Raw genomic sequence first — 19,187 nt, forward strand, 5'->3', positions numbered from 1 at the left:
TAATGTTTTAGGTCTGATGTAAAAATGACTGTGATGTCATAAACCCCAAGACCAGCCTGAAGCAATTCAGATACAGCAGTAACCTTAGCCAAAGAAACATTCTGGCCATACTATGGCTGTGAATATCCTTATTTATGCCCTGTTCTTGTCCATTTGGACAATCAATTGTCTAGAGAGAAATAAAATTAATGTAACATCTACTCTTACTACAACCATCACAGGTATGTGCCTAAGCTTAATGTTTAAAATGTATTATCTATTATTAATTTATTGTGTTGTTAGGAATGCTAGATTAACAAATATGCTTTTTATAATGGTGTTACTACTACGAGGTCTTTAAGAATTCTGAGGACAATATTTTAAGAGCTATGTGAAAATTCTAAACCTAAAGAATACAAAGTTATAGTTTCCTTTGAATTCCCTTTAACACCCAGTCTGCCAACCAAACTAGACAACCTTATGTGAGTATATCTACCATAGGACTTAAGTATCAGGGGTTTGTTTTGATTCGGGTTTGGTTGTTGGAGTCAGGTTCTTACTACTGTGTTGTTCAGACTCATTTCAAGTACCTGGCCTGAAATGACCCTGCATTCTTAGCCTATGAAGTGGTTGTTCCTAATATACCATTGAGTATGACCATGGTGTGTTGTTATCCTGTCCTGTTTCCTATCACATACATTCACATAGTAACACTCAAATGTACTCACCCATGCAACAGCATACACTCGAAATCTTAGTTACTGCAATAACCACTCATGATTCAGAGGTAATGCAGATAATGACACAGATTAGCTAGAAATACTACTCACATTTGACATTCATAGCCAGGATATGCTCAAGGAAAGAAAATTACATTAGAGGGCTCAGTGGGTAAGGCAATCACTGGACAAGTGTGATGACTTAAATTCAGAGCTCCAGAACCCACATAAAGCTGGGCAAAAGGACAAGTTATCTATAATCCCAGTGTTCCTACAGTGAGATAGGAGGCAGACAGGAGAATCATTGCAAGCTCATGAATCAGCTGCCTGGTTTACAGTGCAGTAATAAACAACAGAAGGGACCCTGTCTCAAACAAGGTAGAAGACAGGGAATGATACCCAAGGTTGTCCTCTAACCTCCACATGTACATTGAAACATACACTTCTCCATATACAGACAAAACCATTTACACACAATTGTGTACACACACACAGACACAGACACACACACACACACACACACACACACAAATTATTATGGAAACTTTCCTAAACTTGAAAAAAAAATCACCAAAGGATGGAGAGATGGTTCAGTAGTTAAGAGCACTTGTTTCTCTTATAGAGGATTCAGTTCAGTTCCTGGCACTTATATGGTGGTTCACAGGCATTTGTAACAACAGTTTCAGAGTATCTGACACTCTCTTCTAGCCTCTGCCAGGTTCCAGGCATGCATGGATATGGTGTACATAAATGCATCCAAGCAAACACTCAAACACATAGGCAAACACTCAAACACATAGGCAAACACTCATAGATGTAAAATAAATACATTTTCCAAAAAAACATTGAGAAAGACATTTGATTTCAATGTACAGTGTCAAACCACTCTCAAAGTAGGAGGAAATTGGATTACCTAACATTTTCTGATGGTACAATCTTTTGCAGGTGATAAAACTCATGGATCAACAGAATCAAAATTTGATGACTTTAGGGAACGCTTACTCAGTTTTATAGTTGGATTAATGATCATAGTATTCACCTTTACCTGTTTTTGCTTCATCTATTGTAATTACATGATCAAGGAGGTCCCATCACCAGGAGGGTAAGTTTCACACATTAAAGAATGAAAAGTTTGTGTGTATGTATGTGTGTGGGTGTGTGCATGAGGTATTTGTACACAGGTGTGTGCACACATGCAGAAACAAGAAGAGGATGTCAGGTGTGTCCTGCTCTGTCATTTTCTGCCTTATAGCATTGATACCTGGAGTATCACTAAACCTAAATGCAGGTTCACAGGCAGGAAGGCCCAGCAATCTTCCTCTCTCTACCTCTCCCTCACACATGGGACACGGGCATGTGCTAACATACACAGCTTTTTATATGGGTTTTAAGTGAAGATCCATGAGAAAGAAAGACAAGGGGACAAGCAACTCAAAAATAGTCCAAGCTTTTCAAAACTATATACTTCTATATGTATGGGTATTTGTCTGTGCATCATGTGCATGCAGGACCCCACAAGGTCCAAAAGAGGGCATCAAATCCCTTGGAAATGGAGTTAAGGCTGGTTGAGAGCCACAGTGTCAGCACTGTTAACTAAACACAGGTTCTATGCAAGAACTGCAAGTACTCTTAATCTCTAAGCCATGTCTCCACCCCCAATAGTACAGGTTTTTATTTGGGGGAAAGGAAGTTCTTCAGAAATCTCTGCTGTAAGGAGGGATGGCTTAGCATGTCTGGTTTGAATCTCAGATGTCCTGGGTTTGATTCTCAGCACCTACATAGCAGCTCACAATCACCTCCAACACCAGGTCTAGGGGATCCATTGTCATCTTCTAGCCCTGACAGGCACCAAGCACATATATGGTGCAAAGACATACATGTAAGCAAAATACCCATATACATAAAATTAATATTTTTAAGTAAAAGAGTAAGAGCTCACTGTCTGATTACAATCTGGGGTAGTTATGGGACAGAAAATTGGGAAGGGATTAGCCTGATCTACATAGTGAGTTCCAGGCCAGCCAAGGCTAAAAAATGAGACCTTGTCTCAAAAAAAAAAAAAAAAAAATCAGCCGGGCAATGATGGCACATACCTTTAATACCAGCACTCGGGAGGCAGAAGCAGATGGATCTCTGTGAGATCCAGGACAATCAGAGCTACACACAGAGAAACCTGTCTCAAAAACCAAAAAGAAAAAAATCAACGAATAAATTCCTTTTATGGCTTCCAGCTGGTCATTGCCCAGGGTAACCAGTGAGCTAGTTAAAGATGTTAGGTGAGTAATAAATATCTTTCATGGCTGGTCCCTTACTGGAGGTTGATAGAGAAAGAAAGGCAGGAATCTAGAGAAGCAAGTTACTTTCGTTCTATAAATTTATGTTAGTTTCAAAAATTGTCACTGTTTAATCAAAATGCCATGACTATGGATAACATTTCCTGACTTTTATTTTGATTATATAGGGGAAAAACAGGGAATAATTGTCATTTTTGTCTTTTGTGGGACAGGGTCTGCATCTCCTCAGAGGGGACATGGGAAGTTTTCAGTATAGTAAACTTTGGAAGAGGAAGATGATGGAAGAGAAGGGTCCCTTTTCAATAGCCTCCAAAACTATATCTGTTTAATTACCTAACATTTTCCCCCTTAAGAGTTGAGACCCTAAACTCATTTAGAAGACAGACATCAAAACACTCTGTGCACTTTGGATAAAATTAAGGGTATATAAGGGTTGAGGGTCCCCACTCTTACTGAATTTCATGCATTGAAGATCATTCAAGGGGGCCCAGATAAATGGAGATAGATTGTTGCAGGATCACCTGGGTGTGGATGGACAATGAGACGGTGGTGTTTGGCATGGTCTTAGTGCAGGTAACTATTACGTGAGTTACGTGAGTTAATGATTACGGTAGTTGCATCATCGAGTGTAGGGAATGGCCTTTCATCTTAGCCCTTCACCTTATCTTCCAGTCTTAAATACTTCTGGCCACTTTTTCCACAAGGTTCCCTGATTCTAAGAAGTGGTGGTATAAGTGACTTGTCTGAGGCTAGATCCACATTCATGACTTATTTTCTACATTCTCCACTGTTCATTGCAAGGAGAGGTTTCTTTGATTAAGGCTGAAGCTACTTTTATCTGTGGGTATACACATAGGTATTTAGAAAGCAGTTTGCTGCTCTATCAGTTTAGTTAACCATCAGAAGTACATTCCTCCTGTGGGTGTACTACCTCCTCTACTTGAATTGTTAGCCAAGTTTACTGGTCCCCTTCCCACCCCCATACAAAGAATCTAGAATCCATTGAGAGAGCAGTTAGTTAGCCCTTGCTACTCCAACAGTCAAACTGTTATTGCATAGGTGGGTATATCTAGCTTTTCAAACAGTTTCTTTATACTCCCTTTATTCCAGTTAATCCTCCTCCATCTCACACCTTCATCTCCTCAATTCCCCCCTCTCTGGCTCCCTATCTAAACATTTCCACTCAGAGTCCCTCTTTCTTTATATCTATATTGTACTACCCTCCCTCCCTAAGGTACACAAACTCCCTACACAATAAACATTTGCCTTTTTTGTTTCTTGATCTGCACAGGTACTCCACTAGATGTAATGTACTAAAGCTAGTATCATCATATGAGAGAAAACTAGTGGAATTTGTCCTTTTTATACTAGGTTACTCATGTACAAATCCATCCATTTCCCATGCATATTTCATTTTTATAGCTAAGTAATATTCTATTATACATGTGTACTACATTTGTTATTATTATTGACAACTTTGTGTCATCCCATGCATAGACTATAAGTTATCTAATGCCTTAGAAATAGTAAACATATTCTTTAAGGAAAATTATTCATGAATTCATATGTGTAACACAAGTTACAGGTGTCAGCACATTTTAATAGTTACTGTGTTTCCTTTTACTGTGGAAAAATATCCATACTCTAAGCTAGCATATTTTCTGATGATAGCAATAGTACTTTTGTTTTAAATTATTACACCCTGAGTTTTCTGCATTTCAGGCTCAACAAAGAAAATATGGCGGCAATATCATCTTGGGTGCCCAAAGTATCAGCTTGTAAACCTGATACGAAGCCTGAGGACATTCTACAAACTCAGCCTCTTCTTTTAAATTAAGACCAGACATCTAGGCCCTCATGTCAAGAAAAACTATCTGTATCAAACAGTGCAATAAAATCAATTCAGCCTTCAAGTCTAGAAAAGCCATACATGCCATCCAATGCACAAAGACCAGCGACATACTCAAATACAGATAAGTCATCCATACCATGCACTGTAAAAAACATCAAGTAGGCAATTAGATTTGAAAAGGCCAACCAAGTCATCAAGCTGCCAAAGATTGCATAAGTCACATTACCTGAAAAAGTCATATAAGAAACACAACCTTTAAAAAATCATATAATCTCACCAACACCTGTAAATTAGCTAGTCAAGTCAGTTCATCCAATTCAAATAAGCAAGTCATACCACCATGGCTAGCTATTCTGCAATCTTCAAATATGCTAGCCAAACAATCTTGTCCATCAGTTTTACATAACCAAATCCTGTCCACCAAACCCTCCAGTATAAAGAAACCAAACCAGTCACATGGACACCATGATCTGAAAAAGCCAGTGAGTACAGGAAAGGCTGCGTTACCCAGGAGGCATCTATCAGACAAAGTTTGCTGATATTATTAAGAAAAATGCCTTATTTGTAATACTTCTGAACATCTCAGTGATCTTTCAGGGCCAAATAAGGAACATGTTGGAAATCCTCATGTTTCAAGGAAAATGAAGCCATCTCCCAAGTCTTTTTATGAAACAGATCACAAGTACAGTGAACCAAAGTATCAGTACAATTCTTATCAAGATAATGAGAGCAATGATACTATGAAAACATACGATAGTGAAAATAGTGATGCAGAGATAGTCATTTATTTGTGATACAAGCCATGAAGAGGATGACATGGCTAAAGGCTCCTTCCATTATTAAAGACTTAAAACAATTTAATCTACATATAGAGTATCCACATGTAATCACTATCAAGAATTGACCTATCTATCTTGAAGGCAATTAAATGCAAGGCATAAGAAATTATTATTGTATTTATCATTGCATCTCATCAGCACAAGATTCCTTTGGTGTATCTTATTTATATGTGGTCACTTAAATGGGAATCATACATGTACATACAATCTAGAAAGAAATTTTAAGATGAATATGCTTAACTGCTCTTTCCCCTGAATTAGCTGTCAATGAAAGGCCCAATTTGCCATTATTTATGTAGCTTTTATTTTTCAGTGCTGAGGAGTAAACACAAAGTATTATGTGTGCTAGTCAAGTGGTCTACCAATGAGCTTTGTTACCACTTGAAAATGTATTTTTAATTTTTTAGATTAATTTTTATTATTTCATGTATATGAGTGTTTTGACTCTATATACGCCTGAGCACCACTTGTGAGCCTGGTGCCCAAGGTGGCCAGAAGAGAGATTGCCTGGAACTGGAGCTACATATAATTATGAGCTGCCTTGTGGATGCTGAGAATAGAAACTGGGTACTCTGGGAGAGCTCTTATCCACTGAGCCATCTCTTCAGGCCCTGGAAATGTATTTTTAAATTTGTATTTTCAGAGTTGGGGGGCAAACTCAGGGCTATGAACACTAGGCAAATGTTTTACCATGAAACTATACTCCCAGTCCCTGAAGTAATTTTCAGTTGGGGGGTGGGATATGTGGTGCTGGTAATGGAATCCAGAACCTTGCACATGCCAGGCAAGCTCTCTGAGCGACATCCCCAGCTCTACTTTTTAATATTTATGTGGAAAATACAGGTTTAGACTGTATCTTTCTCTATAGGACATAGTGCTTGTTATAAATAGCTCTGTACTATGGACTGAATGCTTGTATTTGCCCCAAACTCATGTGGTTGAACCAATACTGTATAGGATGGTTAGAGTACTCCAGTGGTAGTGGGGTCATAAAAATAGAGCACATCATGAATGGGATTTGTACCTCTATAATGAGCTGAAGAGCATGCTTCTGCCCAGTGAGACACAGCAAAAAGTTTCCATCCATGAATTATAGAGCTGGCCTTCACTAGACATCCGCTACTGCCTTAAGTTTGGACTTCCCAGACTTCAGAACTGTGAGAAATAAATTTGCTGCTTACAAGCCACTCAGTTTATGGTATTTTGTTATGGACTCCAAACTGACTACGATTCTCAATACTGCTTGCTTCTGGATGATTTAGAAAAATTCCTACCAACCAGTTCTAAGCATACCTCCTCCTCTAGAGATTGCCACTTAAATGGAGGGCTCAACCTACAGCACACACTCCTGGAACTCTATGATATCCATCCAAGTATTGGAATTAACTCAGCAACTACCTTACTGTAGCTTGTAAGGACAAAGGGCCCATGGTGAAAACTACACATTGATTAAAATATTACAATGAAAACACATGTTGGGGTTCAAAGGAAGGCTAGGGTCAAAACAGTAAAGTTGGGGACTGGAGAGATAGTTCAACAGTTAAAAGCACTTAACTACTTAAGCAGAAGACCCAGATTTAATTCTCAACACCCACATGGCTACTCACCATGGCCTTTAACTCCAATTTCAGGGGGTATAACTCCCTCTCCTGGCCTTTACCAGCCTCTGCACATATGTGCTATATACATAAACTCATGTGGACAAATACATATGCATAAAAGAAAATCCAAAGAAACAAGTTTTGTAAAAGTATCAGCCAAATATCTTCCTAATTGTTATCTATGTACAATTCACAATTACTCCTGTACTGTTTTGATCTTGGAAACAAGAATTAAAATAATATTATCTTTACCAGGCATGATGGCACATGGGAGGGAGGCAGAAGTAAGCATATCAGGCCAGTTTGTCCTTTATAGCAAATTACAGGCCAACCAGAGCTCTACAATGAGAACTTGTCTCAAACAAACAATAATGCCAGCTTTGGAATTCTTCATATTATGCATAGAATGAGCCATCTCTGATGTAAATGAGGGCTGGTTATAACATATACCTGAGAACTTTCAGAGTTGTACTTGCTTAGAACTATCCACTAATCTAAGTCCAAATACACTGAAAAGACTGCTGAAGGTGAGGACATAAACTGCCATGAATCTGTCGTACACAATTTACTTTTAAAATACAGCATAAGAATAATATAGTCACATTCCCTGGACATTAAAAAGTCATTAACAAAAAGCCACTATCATTAATCACTTTCCTTACACATATCTTTTCATGGTAAAATGGGCTTTTGGGGGGGGGGCGGTTTGAGACAGGGTTTCTCTGTGTCGCTTTGGAGCCTTTTCTGGAACTCACTCTGTAGACCAGACTAGCCTTGAACTCACAGAGATCCTGCCTCTCTGCCTCCTGAGTGCTAGGATTAAAGTTGTGAGCCACCACCACCCAGTTTAAAATGGAATATTTTTTGAAGACATTTTCTCACTGTATAGTCCACATTGGCCTGGAACTTTGCAAGTAGCGCCAGCTGACCTAGAACTCTTAATCATCTTGCCTCAACCTCTTGCGTTCTAGGATTACAAAGGTGTACACTTGGCTTGGCTACTTTTAAAATATTGCATTGAAGCCAGGAAGTGGTGGTTCATGGAAATCCAGACAAATCTGTTTAAAAGCAACTCCTTGACTTAGCAGTTTGGTAATCTATTCAATGGATTTTCAGATTATCAATAATATCTGCTGGTTTAATTTCATTATATTGAATGTAACGAGAAGAAATAACTACAGTTAAGTGGATCTGCCAGCTGTGCTATGACAAAGGCTGACTTCTCCAGATGTGTCTTTACAAAGGCATGATTCTTTCTTATGGCCATTCACATTTCCTGCTGTTTGGGGTGAATATTGAGATACCTGACAGATTCAATATACACCTATTGATTCTTTTGTATGTCTCTTTACCAAAATGTTGTTTCGGTGGCTTAGACTATTGATTTGCATTTTCACAAATTAAAAACACAATGATGATTTGTGTTTTAAATAGAACAAACACATACTTATGTATTCAACTGCCTTGTGTTGCCATAATCTTCTCAAGAAACAGAAGAAAATAGAAACAATCTAATCTGAAAACAGCCTGTTCTTTTGCAATTATTTGAAAATGTCATGCATGTGTATTAAACTTTGGTCATTTTCAGCCCCTATTATCCTTTCTCATCCACCTCCTTCTCTTGATGAAACTCTTCTTCCCAAGAATAATCATCCTACTTTGACATTTTTAAAACTTATTCTTCTCTCATACATTACAACTTTACTGCAGTTTCCTCTACCTCTCTTCCTTCCAGTCTTCCCTCTCTCTCCCAGATCTATGCCTCCCTCTGTTTCCCTTCAGAAAAGAGCAGGCCTCTCAGGGATATCAACCAAACATGCCATATCAAGTTACAACAAGACTAGGCACAAAGCATATCAAGGACAGGCAAGGCAACCCAGCAGGAGGAGTAGGATCCCCAAAGCAGATAACAGAGTCAGAGGCAACCCCTGATCCCACTGTTAGGATTCCCACAAGAACACCAAGTTACACAACTGCTACAGATATGCAGAGGACCTAGGTGAGACCCCTACAAGCTGCCTGATTGTTGCTTCAGTCTCTGTGCACCCCTATGAGCCCTGCTTATTCAATTCTGTGGGCCACATTCTCCTGTCTACCTATGGTTGTTTGCATGGATATGAATGTGAGGTTATATAGAGGAAAATGTGTAGCTGAAGTTTTCTCCAGTCCTGCCTGGCCCACGGTCAGGACAAATCTCTCTCACCTGCCAGTCCCGGAGCTGCTCAGACCCAACCCAACCTAGTAAACACACAGAGACTTATATTGCTTACAAACTATATGGCTGTGGCAGGCTTCTTGTTTTCTAGTTCTAAGTTTTCTTGTTTTCTAAGATAGAAATCTTAAATTAACCCATTTCTATTAACCTATACTTTGCCACATGACTTGTGGCTTACCAGTATCTTACATGTTGGTACTCATGGCAGTGTCTGGCAGTGTCTCCTGATTCAGCCTTCCTGTTCCCAGAATTCTCTTCTCTGCTTGTCCTGCCTATACTTCCTGCCTGGCTACTGGCCAATCAGCATTTTATTTATTAACCAATCAGAGCAACACATTCACAGCATAGAGAACATCCCACAGCAAAAATGGGTAACTGCTCAATGGTTATACCACTAAAAAAGATGCTACCCTTCCTCCAGAAATCATTCACTACCCATATTGCCTCCATAAGATGTCTCATGGGCTCCTCTCCTGTGCATGATGATTGGTGGGCCAATCTTGTGAAGATAACCACAACTGAAGTGAATTTCTGAGTGTAGCGGCTATGTCCTGTTGAGAAGTCCGTGCTTTACAGCACTTCTCCCCAACCTCTGGATCTTAGATTTTTTTCCCACCCCCTCTGTTATAATGTTCCCTGAACCTTGAGGAGTAATAAGATGTCCTGTTAAGGATGATAACTCTCCTATCACTTATTCTCTATACTTTAACCAGTTATGACTCTGAATTAACCACAGCACACTGCAAAAGAAGCTTCCCTGGGAAAGATAGCACTATTATACCAATAAAACATCAGTATTTATAAAATAGTTTGATACCATGCCCATTTGTCAAAACATCAGTAGTAGATTCTCCCCTAGTGGCTATAACCTCCTCTTGGTTGTCAACATGACAACATCTAGAATTAACTAAAACTCCAGCAGCCAGGTACATCTGTGAGGGGTTCTTCTCAGCTGTATTATTTGGTATAGAAGATGCACTGTAAATCTGGGCCGCATTTTCTGATGGCAGCCTCCATAAAAAGACATGAAAGGAGGAAGCTTATGCTTTTGGACTGCTTGGCCTCACTCTCACTGGAAAGTTCATCTGTCCTGATCCTGCGGCATTTCTTCATTGGTGTTAAAACCCACTTTTTCGGGATTCCAACATAGAAATTAAACTGGCCACTCTATGCCTCCCTCTATGCCTCCCTCTGTTTCCCTTCAGAAAAAGGGAAACTCTCTAGTACTTACTGGCCTGGGACTCCAGAACCAGATTAGAACCACTGAGACACCCATTCTCATGGACTGAACCAGATCCTTGGCCTTTCTATCAGGAATCAGCCATTGTTGAACTACTCAGACCAGAGCCTATAAGCCACTCTAATAAATCCCCTTCAATACATTAGTTAATTCCATCAGCTCTGTTCCGTTAGAGAAGCTTGACTAATACACAATAGTAGATATGAATTCTTTCCTCTAGAACAGCCCTCAAGTCCAGCCATAAAATGTTTGGTTATCTTCACAATCATCATGTCTTTATTGGACCAGTGGGCATATCTTGCCATGGACATCATGGTTATAGCTAATGGGGTCTACAATCAGGTAGGTCTGCTGTCTTTTCCTCACCAGCATGTAAGCTACAAAAGCTATCAATGTGAATATCTGCACAGATATGAAATATATATTATTACATAAAAGTGTGAAAGCACATCTAAATAGTAGTGTTTTTCTATTCCTTATCACACTGGGACTCAAAAGTAGGTTGTCATTAATAAACTAAAATGGATTCTTAATAAAAATACAGTTTCTGAAAAGTTCAATGTCAATATTCCACTGGAATCTGTGGCAATTATTAAACTAAAAATATGAAAAGCCTATTATAATTTCTGGGCCAATTGGTGACAAGAATTGGAATATTTACCCCTTCAGTTTGAAACTATTACACATGGCCATTATTAGTCTCCTAGCTTACTAGGTTTCTTGTATCTGCCCCTTTAACAAACATGTCTTCAGACTATTCATAAAATACATTGACTGAGCAGGGCTAAGGAAAGAGATTAAAGCAGGAAGGCCCCTCTAGGACATTCTTAGAAGGTAGGCTTTCAATATTTGAACACATCCTAAGACTGCTTTGGGGTTTTGTAAATTGCCTGCAGACCTCTCTCATTTTTCTGCCTCTCCTAGTTCATGCACACTGCTTTGATGAGAATGGACTGCTTTAACATAGCAGAGTTACTGAGAATCTCCCCTTAAGCTTCCATTTTATTCTGTGTCACTAAATCCAAAGGACAGAAATCTTTTTTATAGACTGTGGACTCTGTTGATGTTTCCATACCTTTGGTTGAAGCTGGAGTCTGTAGAAGCTGGGCATTTGGCTTACCTTAACTTTCCTCCTACATGTGGCATTGAATTTATTTTTAATCAAGTAATATATATTGATATTTCATTGTTCCTGTGTTTTTCTTTGTTTCTACTTATCACTCTAAGCTGTGAGCAGAGAGGGTTGAGAGCTGACTTTGAAATGTGTCAGCTTTTTAAAGCCCAGATACGAAAGAGGTTTCCGTAGCAACGGGAGATGTGTGAGAAAGCCTTGTGCACACTATAGCTTAGGAAACAGGATTTATTTTGCTGGGGCACAAAGCTTCTCCTCAAACCTGGAGTTATTTTGTAAGTACAGAAATACTAGGTTTGTGTTAGTTTTAGCTACCAAGTATGCTAAAACTTCCTTTTAATGCAAACTCTGCATTTTGTGTAAATAAACTAAATACACTGAACACACACTGTTTCAAAAACAGTTGGAAAATCAACATAAAGCTATTAAATAAAGGAGTCAAGCTTGTATCACTGGCAAATTAGCTAAGGTGATGCGTGCTTTCAATCATAAATATAGTCACTGAAATAGTGGATGCATTCTGGAATTTTTCTGCTCCCTTTCTTACCTAATAAAATGTTTTCAATATATAGAAAATATTTGCTTCCTGCAAGGTTTTGAGAAAGGAATTAATCTTCACTTAGTGATATGCACACCTCAAATAAACCTCATTGCTTACAATACGGGCACTGTGTAAACCTAGGGACTTCATCTTGGAGACAATCAATCTTTATGCGATCTGCGATCAGCTAACTTAATTATTTTAAATGGTACACAGTAAGTCAAAATTTCTTGACCCCTGGAATCTTAGTTGGAATATGACACAGACATTGAGCAGATGTACTTCCACACCTACTATGATCAGTCAGCTCCAAGGACATGCTGAACAACTATTCTACAAAGACAGAAGTCCATGTGATTTAAGAATTATTGCAATTAGACTATGAGCTTGGTTGTAAAAAAATTTTGCAATGCAAAACTTTCACAAATTACTCAGACCTAGCAATATACTAAGTCAAGACTATACTTCCTAAATATTTAGCTTTATGATGATACCTTGGCTTATATCCCCACTATCATTCTGCCAAAAGACTTAATAAGCTTTATCTGTCCTATGCAATCATTTTGTTAATGTCTAAAGTGTCTTCATATTTCAACTAGAACCTACCTCAATTTTGTGATTAGGACATTTAAACTGTTATAGAATCTTTTAAAGTGACTGTTGAAAAAGAATACTAAGTGGACTAACCTTCCTATTCTGCCTGCTTTCTATGTTGGTAACTAAAGTGGTAAATGTAACTCAAAAGCCAATTATGTGTCTATCAAATAATTAGTATGGTTTAACGAGTACACAGCATATAGTTTACACTTTGCAAATGCTTATTTAATGGGGGTGGTGGTGTCCCAAATTGGGGGGTGGATAGTCAGTCTCAAATTGCTTTCTGCAGTCTCACTCATGAACTCCTTTATTTTCAGCCAAATGCTGTAATCTGTTTTAACCAATGAGTTTTGTTATGGTTTCAGGTGTCACGTGCTTCCAGTGTGAAGGCTTGATTTGAGTGCCAGTTTTACTAGCTGATCCTGGATACTAGACACGTCTATTTTGTTATTGTTGTTGTTCCTCTTTCTGCTCAATATATATAATTAACTTAATTTCACATATCAGCCACCGATTCCCCCATCCTCCCTCCTCCCACTCCCAGCCCTTCCCCCAACCCACCCTCCATTCCCACCTTCTCCAAGGCAAGGTCTCCCCTGGGGAGTCAGCCCAGCCTGGTAGACTCAGCCTAGGCAGGTCCAGTCCCCTCCCCCCTACACCAAGGCTGAGCAAAGTGTCCCAGCATAGGCCCCAGGCCCCAAAAAGCCAGCCCATGCACCAAGGACAGGTCCCAGCTCCACTGCCTGGGGACCTCCCAAACAGTTAAAGCTAATCAACTGTCTCACTTATCCAGAGGGCCTGGTCCAGTTCCATGGGAGCTCCTCAGCTATTGGTTCACAGTTCATGCATTTCCACTAGTTTGGCTATTTGTCTCTGTGCTTTTTCCAATCATGGTCTCAATCTCTCTCACTCATACAATCGCTCCTCTCTCTCACCAATTGGACTCCTGGAGCTCCACCTGGGACCTGGCCATGGATCTCTGCATCCGGTTCCTTCAATTATTAGATGAGGTTTCTAGCATGACAATTAGGGTGTTTGGCCATCCGCTCACCAGAGCAGGTCAGCTCAGGCCCTCTCTCGACCATTGCCAGTAGTCTACAGTGGAGGTATCTTTGTGGATTTCTAGGGATCTCTCTAGCACTCTGCTTCTTCCTCTTCCCATGGGGTCTTCATTTATCATGGTATCTCTTTCCTTGTTCTCCCTCTCTGTTCTTGATCCAGCTGGGATCTCCCGCTCCCCTAAGCTCTCTTTCCCTCGAACCTTGCCCTTCATTACCCCCACTCACGTCCATGTTGTTCATGTAGATCTCAGCCATTTCTCTGTCGCTGAGCAATCCCTGTGTCTTTCTTAGGGTCTTCTTTAATAGGTAGTCTCCATGGAGTTGTGAGTTGCAGTCTGGTTATCCTTTACTTTACATCTAGTATCCACTTATGAGTGAATACATACCATGTTTGTCTTTCTGAGTCTCGATTACCTCACCCAGGATGATTTTTTCTAGTTCCATCCATTTGCCTGCAAATCTCATGATATCATTGTTTTTCTCTGCTGAGTAGTACTCCATTGTGTATATGTACCATATTTTCTTTATCTATTCTTCAGTTGAAGGGCATCTAGGTTGTTTCCAGGTTCTGGGTATTACAAATAATGCTGCTATGAACATAGCTGAGCAAGTACCCTTGTGGTATGATTCAGCATTCCTTGGGTATATGCCCAAGAGTGGTATAGTAGGGTCTTGAGGGAGGTTGATTCCCAATTTTCTAAGAAAGTGCCATATTGATTTCCAAAGTGGTTGTACAAGTTTGCATTCCCACCAACACCTTGCTCCACATCTTTTTACCTCATATTATTTAGTTCTGTCTGCTTATATAACTATATTAATCATGACACTGTCATATCCTACTGTATTATTTTAATCTTTCTATTTTCCTTCATTTTTCATAGTTTAGAGAGTTATGTATCTAAAATACTTGTAATTGCCATAGTAAAACCTATCAACATAAAATAATAAGACATTCAAAAAACTAAGTTCAGAAAACAATAAAGAATCAAAGTTAGCTAGGTAACAAGAAATGTAACCCCTCAATTTTTCAGGAACAGTTAATAATAGTATCACTGCCTCTGGCCACATGACTATCCAATCAATGAATAATGACTACATGTCTATTTTTCTTTGATTTGCTCCCTCATAATTAAAACCCTAGTGTTCTGGACATGTAGGTCAGTGATGGATTGCTAAACACTTGAAATCCATTTATCCATCCACAGTACCACAAAAATTCAAAATACCAGAATGGTTCATTTAACTAGTCATGTATAGCATGAATGCATGAGAGAGTGCCATGATCTGTGATACAGCCTTAACATGACTAAAACAGTGTAGAATGATTTGGATATTAGGTATCCTCTTAAAATAAGCAGTAGAATAAAAATACATAGGATGTTTATAATTCTTTAATTCCAAACTGGAAGAAACAACTTTACTTCTGAGTACAAATCTTTATGCTTGGAAGAGTAATGTGGTCATGCTTTAAAATTGAAATTTAAAAATTGAAATTTGAGGCATTCATATGTCTGAACTGAGACATAATTGTTAACAGCAAACCAAGGATAAATAATGAAAACAGAGCTCCACATCACTCCTGATTAAGATTCACTACCAATAAATATAGATAAGAGCAGGTGTTTTAAGGAACTGTGAATTTTTTTTTCTATTTTCATCACATTGAGATATTAAGAACTGTAAAAAAGATATGGTCAGTTTATGGATGTTAGGCCCCATAAATGCAAATATTTTTCATGTAATTAAGTACAAAATTATTCTGAAGCAATGAAAGGAAAGTTAATGAAGAAGGTAAAATTTTAACCCAGTCTACTTTAAAGGATGTTGAAGATGTGAATGTATTTGAATGTGAGGATGGGCACACATACTGAAAGGCACAGCATGAGGACAATACCTTGAATACAAGAATAGGCAAACATCAAGAACAGTTTGGGTCAACTTTCAGGGTTAGTAATGGGAAAGAGCATGCTATAACCTTTACAGATAGAGAGCCAGTTTAAGAGGACAATTGTGTTCTGCAGTCTACAGAGATCCATATTAAAAGATTTTGAGTGTGGATTCAGAAGATTAATACTATGCCTTGGAGAGATTAATCTTGCTGTATGATCAGTTTCAAACAACCCATATACATAAATTCTATGCAATGTCATAGGAGGTGTTTAATTTATACAATGGAAATCAATTTCCTCTTGTTCTTGTCTTAGTAAAAGTAAATTGCTGCTTAAAGCAAACCAGTCAATATCCCTCTACTTATAGAACATTCCTACTCAATTGCCACTAAAAAGTATTGAAAAGTTATCAGAAGTGTTGTAAGGAATTGGGCTATTGATATAAGTAAACCACAAGCACACAATATAAGGGTGAACACTTGAATTAACTGTCAATACGTAACCTCTTTCAGGCTTTGGTTCTGTTTATGATATAATAGCAGTATGCAGTGTTGATTAGGGTGAGTTAATTACAGTTATTCCATGGTAAAGCAAATAAACAGAAGACCACCTCAGGCATTTTTTGAGCATTCACTGGAGCTAAATTATCTTAGACAATTTCTTTGTGTGTTAGTACTAAACTTTTTCTTATCTTTGAATTAGTAAACAAAAATCTTTCCCCTCCTACTTTACCCCAACCCCCACCCCTGTTTGGAAGCAATACAAAACATGTATATTTGGCACTGCTGTCTCCTTAGGAACAGGAATAAGTAGTTTTCTTCATTCCAAAATGTCTGTACTATCAACTACTATAGGAAGCAGAATGGGTTTCAATAAAAACTATGAATGTCAAAGTAATTAGCTGCCCAGTTCACAAAGGGAACAGCTTCAGTATGGTTAGTGATAGTACCTCATTAGTGGCCATTAAATACAAACTGCAAATGTGTCTTCATTGTCCACATCTTTACCACTTCTTTGGTTCAATATTACTCTTGTCTCTGTAAGCTGTTACCATCAGACCTGCCATGACATATATTAGTCAATTATGGATGGTATTAAATTTTAGAATAGTTTTGCTTCATGAGTTAAACTATTTAAGGAACTTAAAAATTTATTATTGTGTGAAATTCTTGAATATCACAGTAAAACACAGACTTGAATTTTAAATTTCACAGCCCTATGCCCATAATACCAAACAACTCATTGTCACAATTATTTCTATTTAACTTGAAAAAAGATTACCAGTATTTCAGCAATAGTCTTAGAATTAGATGGTTGCATTAAACTTATCTTATAAAACACTTAATGTTTAGTTGGCTACTACAACTAAGCAGACATCATAACCCAGTGTAGATATTCTAAAATGGTTGCCCAATGACATGGAATGTAAAATGCAAACTCATTTTATCTATTCCTCTAAAAAAGTCCTATTACAGTAGTCATGCAACCTTTTCACCTTAATAAAGGAAACCAACCAAACTTGCAAGGGCCTATTTTTTCTTTAATCCCATTAGCTGTCCTTAGTTGGTCCTTCTTCTATAACTCCACTTCAAAATAGGGCAGCTTTGTAAGTAATTCAATCCTGGGGATATTTCTTCTCTTTTGTTACAGATACCCCCAGGTAGCTAAAGATAGATTTAATATCTATATGCCCATGAGTCTAAAAATTATTTTCAAGGCAAAGTTCTTCTCTTTTCTTCAGAAGTGCAACTGGTCCACTGTTCACTTTATATCTTTTTTTTCTTTTGATACCAAGAACACTTCAAACTCAGTTTTTCTGTGTAGTCTTAACAGGAGATCTCGTGCCTTAGTGAATAGCTTCACATTCACTCCAGTTGGTAGGTTGTAGTTCTGGTCATCACTACAAATTTCCTAATTCCTCTATATCTGTAGCTAACAATATCTGTTTCCCAAAGTTCACTCAGATCTTCTTCCAAGTATGATTCTATTCTCTCTGAGTTTCTCCCTTTCTACAGCAATCACAGCATCCCTCTAAGCTATGCTACGTTAGTCTACTTTACCTTGTTTGCACTGTAGACTTGCAACATCTAGCAAACTGCTCTGAGAGTACAAAATTGCTCAGCTCAACAGTTCCTGTGCCTCTTGAGAGCAGCCACAACAGGTGATCAGGACAATATGTTAATTTCTATAGTCAAAGAAGGGATACAAATCTGTAAGCAGAGTAATATAAAAGATACATCTTTGTCTGTGGAGTATTCTAAAATTGTGGATGATGAGAAAATATCCACAGAGAGTGTAATAGGTTGCAGGAGCTGAGAACATTGTCCTCATTTTTAGGGGAGAAGTTAGCTCATTCATGATCAGGATGATCTTGAACTTGCTACTAAGGATGAAACTTAGTCATCATAATGAATCAATGCAATAAGATGACACCTGATGTATAATTTGTTTTCTACAGAGGTCTACATTGACTCCTGGTTTGATTTTGTCATAAATGCTAAATTCAGGTGTCTATGAGGAGCACAAAACAGGCAACAGAGAGATGTTTATGAAGACAGACAATAAGAGATTGAAGGTGCTATTCTTGAAAAAGAAAGACACAAATAAGAGCACACTGAACACTGAGGAAATTTTCACCTGATTTTATCCTTTTGCATAAATCCCAAAATCAGTTTCACCAATATATAGTTCTAATTAGACCTTATTCCAGGGAAACTATAGTGTGCTTCATCTTTTACCAACTTCATCTCCATTCTGCCCTTATCTCCATCCCATCTTTTTACTGAGTTGTTTTTTTCCACCACGTTATAGGGAAGCACTCTGCCACTGAGCTATGCTCTCAATCCCACCTTTTACTATTAATGTAATTTACCAGACTTTAAGGATTTACACTTGTTGACTCTGCCTGTACCCATCTTCTCCCAGATGTTCCCACTACCTTCTTCCATACTTTTTTAGGTCACAACTCATATAATATTTCATCACAGGTCTTCCTTGACTTCCTCCACTTCTGATTACCAACCATATTATTACCCACTTAAAATGTTAGCCCCACAAGAATAAATTCTTCATCTTTTTATTTGTTTTTCTATGATACTCACATGATTTTTAAAACAATACTAGTCATTAGGAAAATGTTCAACAAATATTATTTGTGTGAAAACTGAACACATATTCTGATGCAAACCAGCTATGAAATACTCCAATGAGAATTCTGGAATTATATAC

General features: G+C 38.2%; 1 protein-coding gene across 1 annotated transcript; it reads left to right on the top strand.

Moving 5' to 3' along the window:
- Positions 1–84: 84 nt before the first annotated feature.
- Positions 85–4,905, top strand: CXHXorf66 (chromosome X CXorf66 homolog). Its single transcript, XM_028854220.2, has 3 exons — positions 85–221; positions 1,644–1,800; positions 4,715–4,905. Exons 1-3 carry the CDS (start codon positions 113–115, stop codon positions 4,827–4,829), a joined length of 381 nt encoding a protein of 126 aa, XP_028710053.2. The 5' UTR covers positions 85–112; the 3' UTR covers positions 4,830–4,905.
- The last annotated feature ends 14,282 nt before the right edge of the window (positions 4,906–19,187 follow it).

Source organism: Peromyscus leucopus, chromosome X (assembly GCF_004664715.2).
Source record: "Peromyscus leucopus breed LL Stock chromosome X, UCI_PerLeu_2.1, whole genome shotgun sequence".
NCBI lineage: Eukaryota > Metazoa > Chordata > Mammalia > Rodentia > Cricetidae > Peromyscus > Peromyscus leucopus.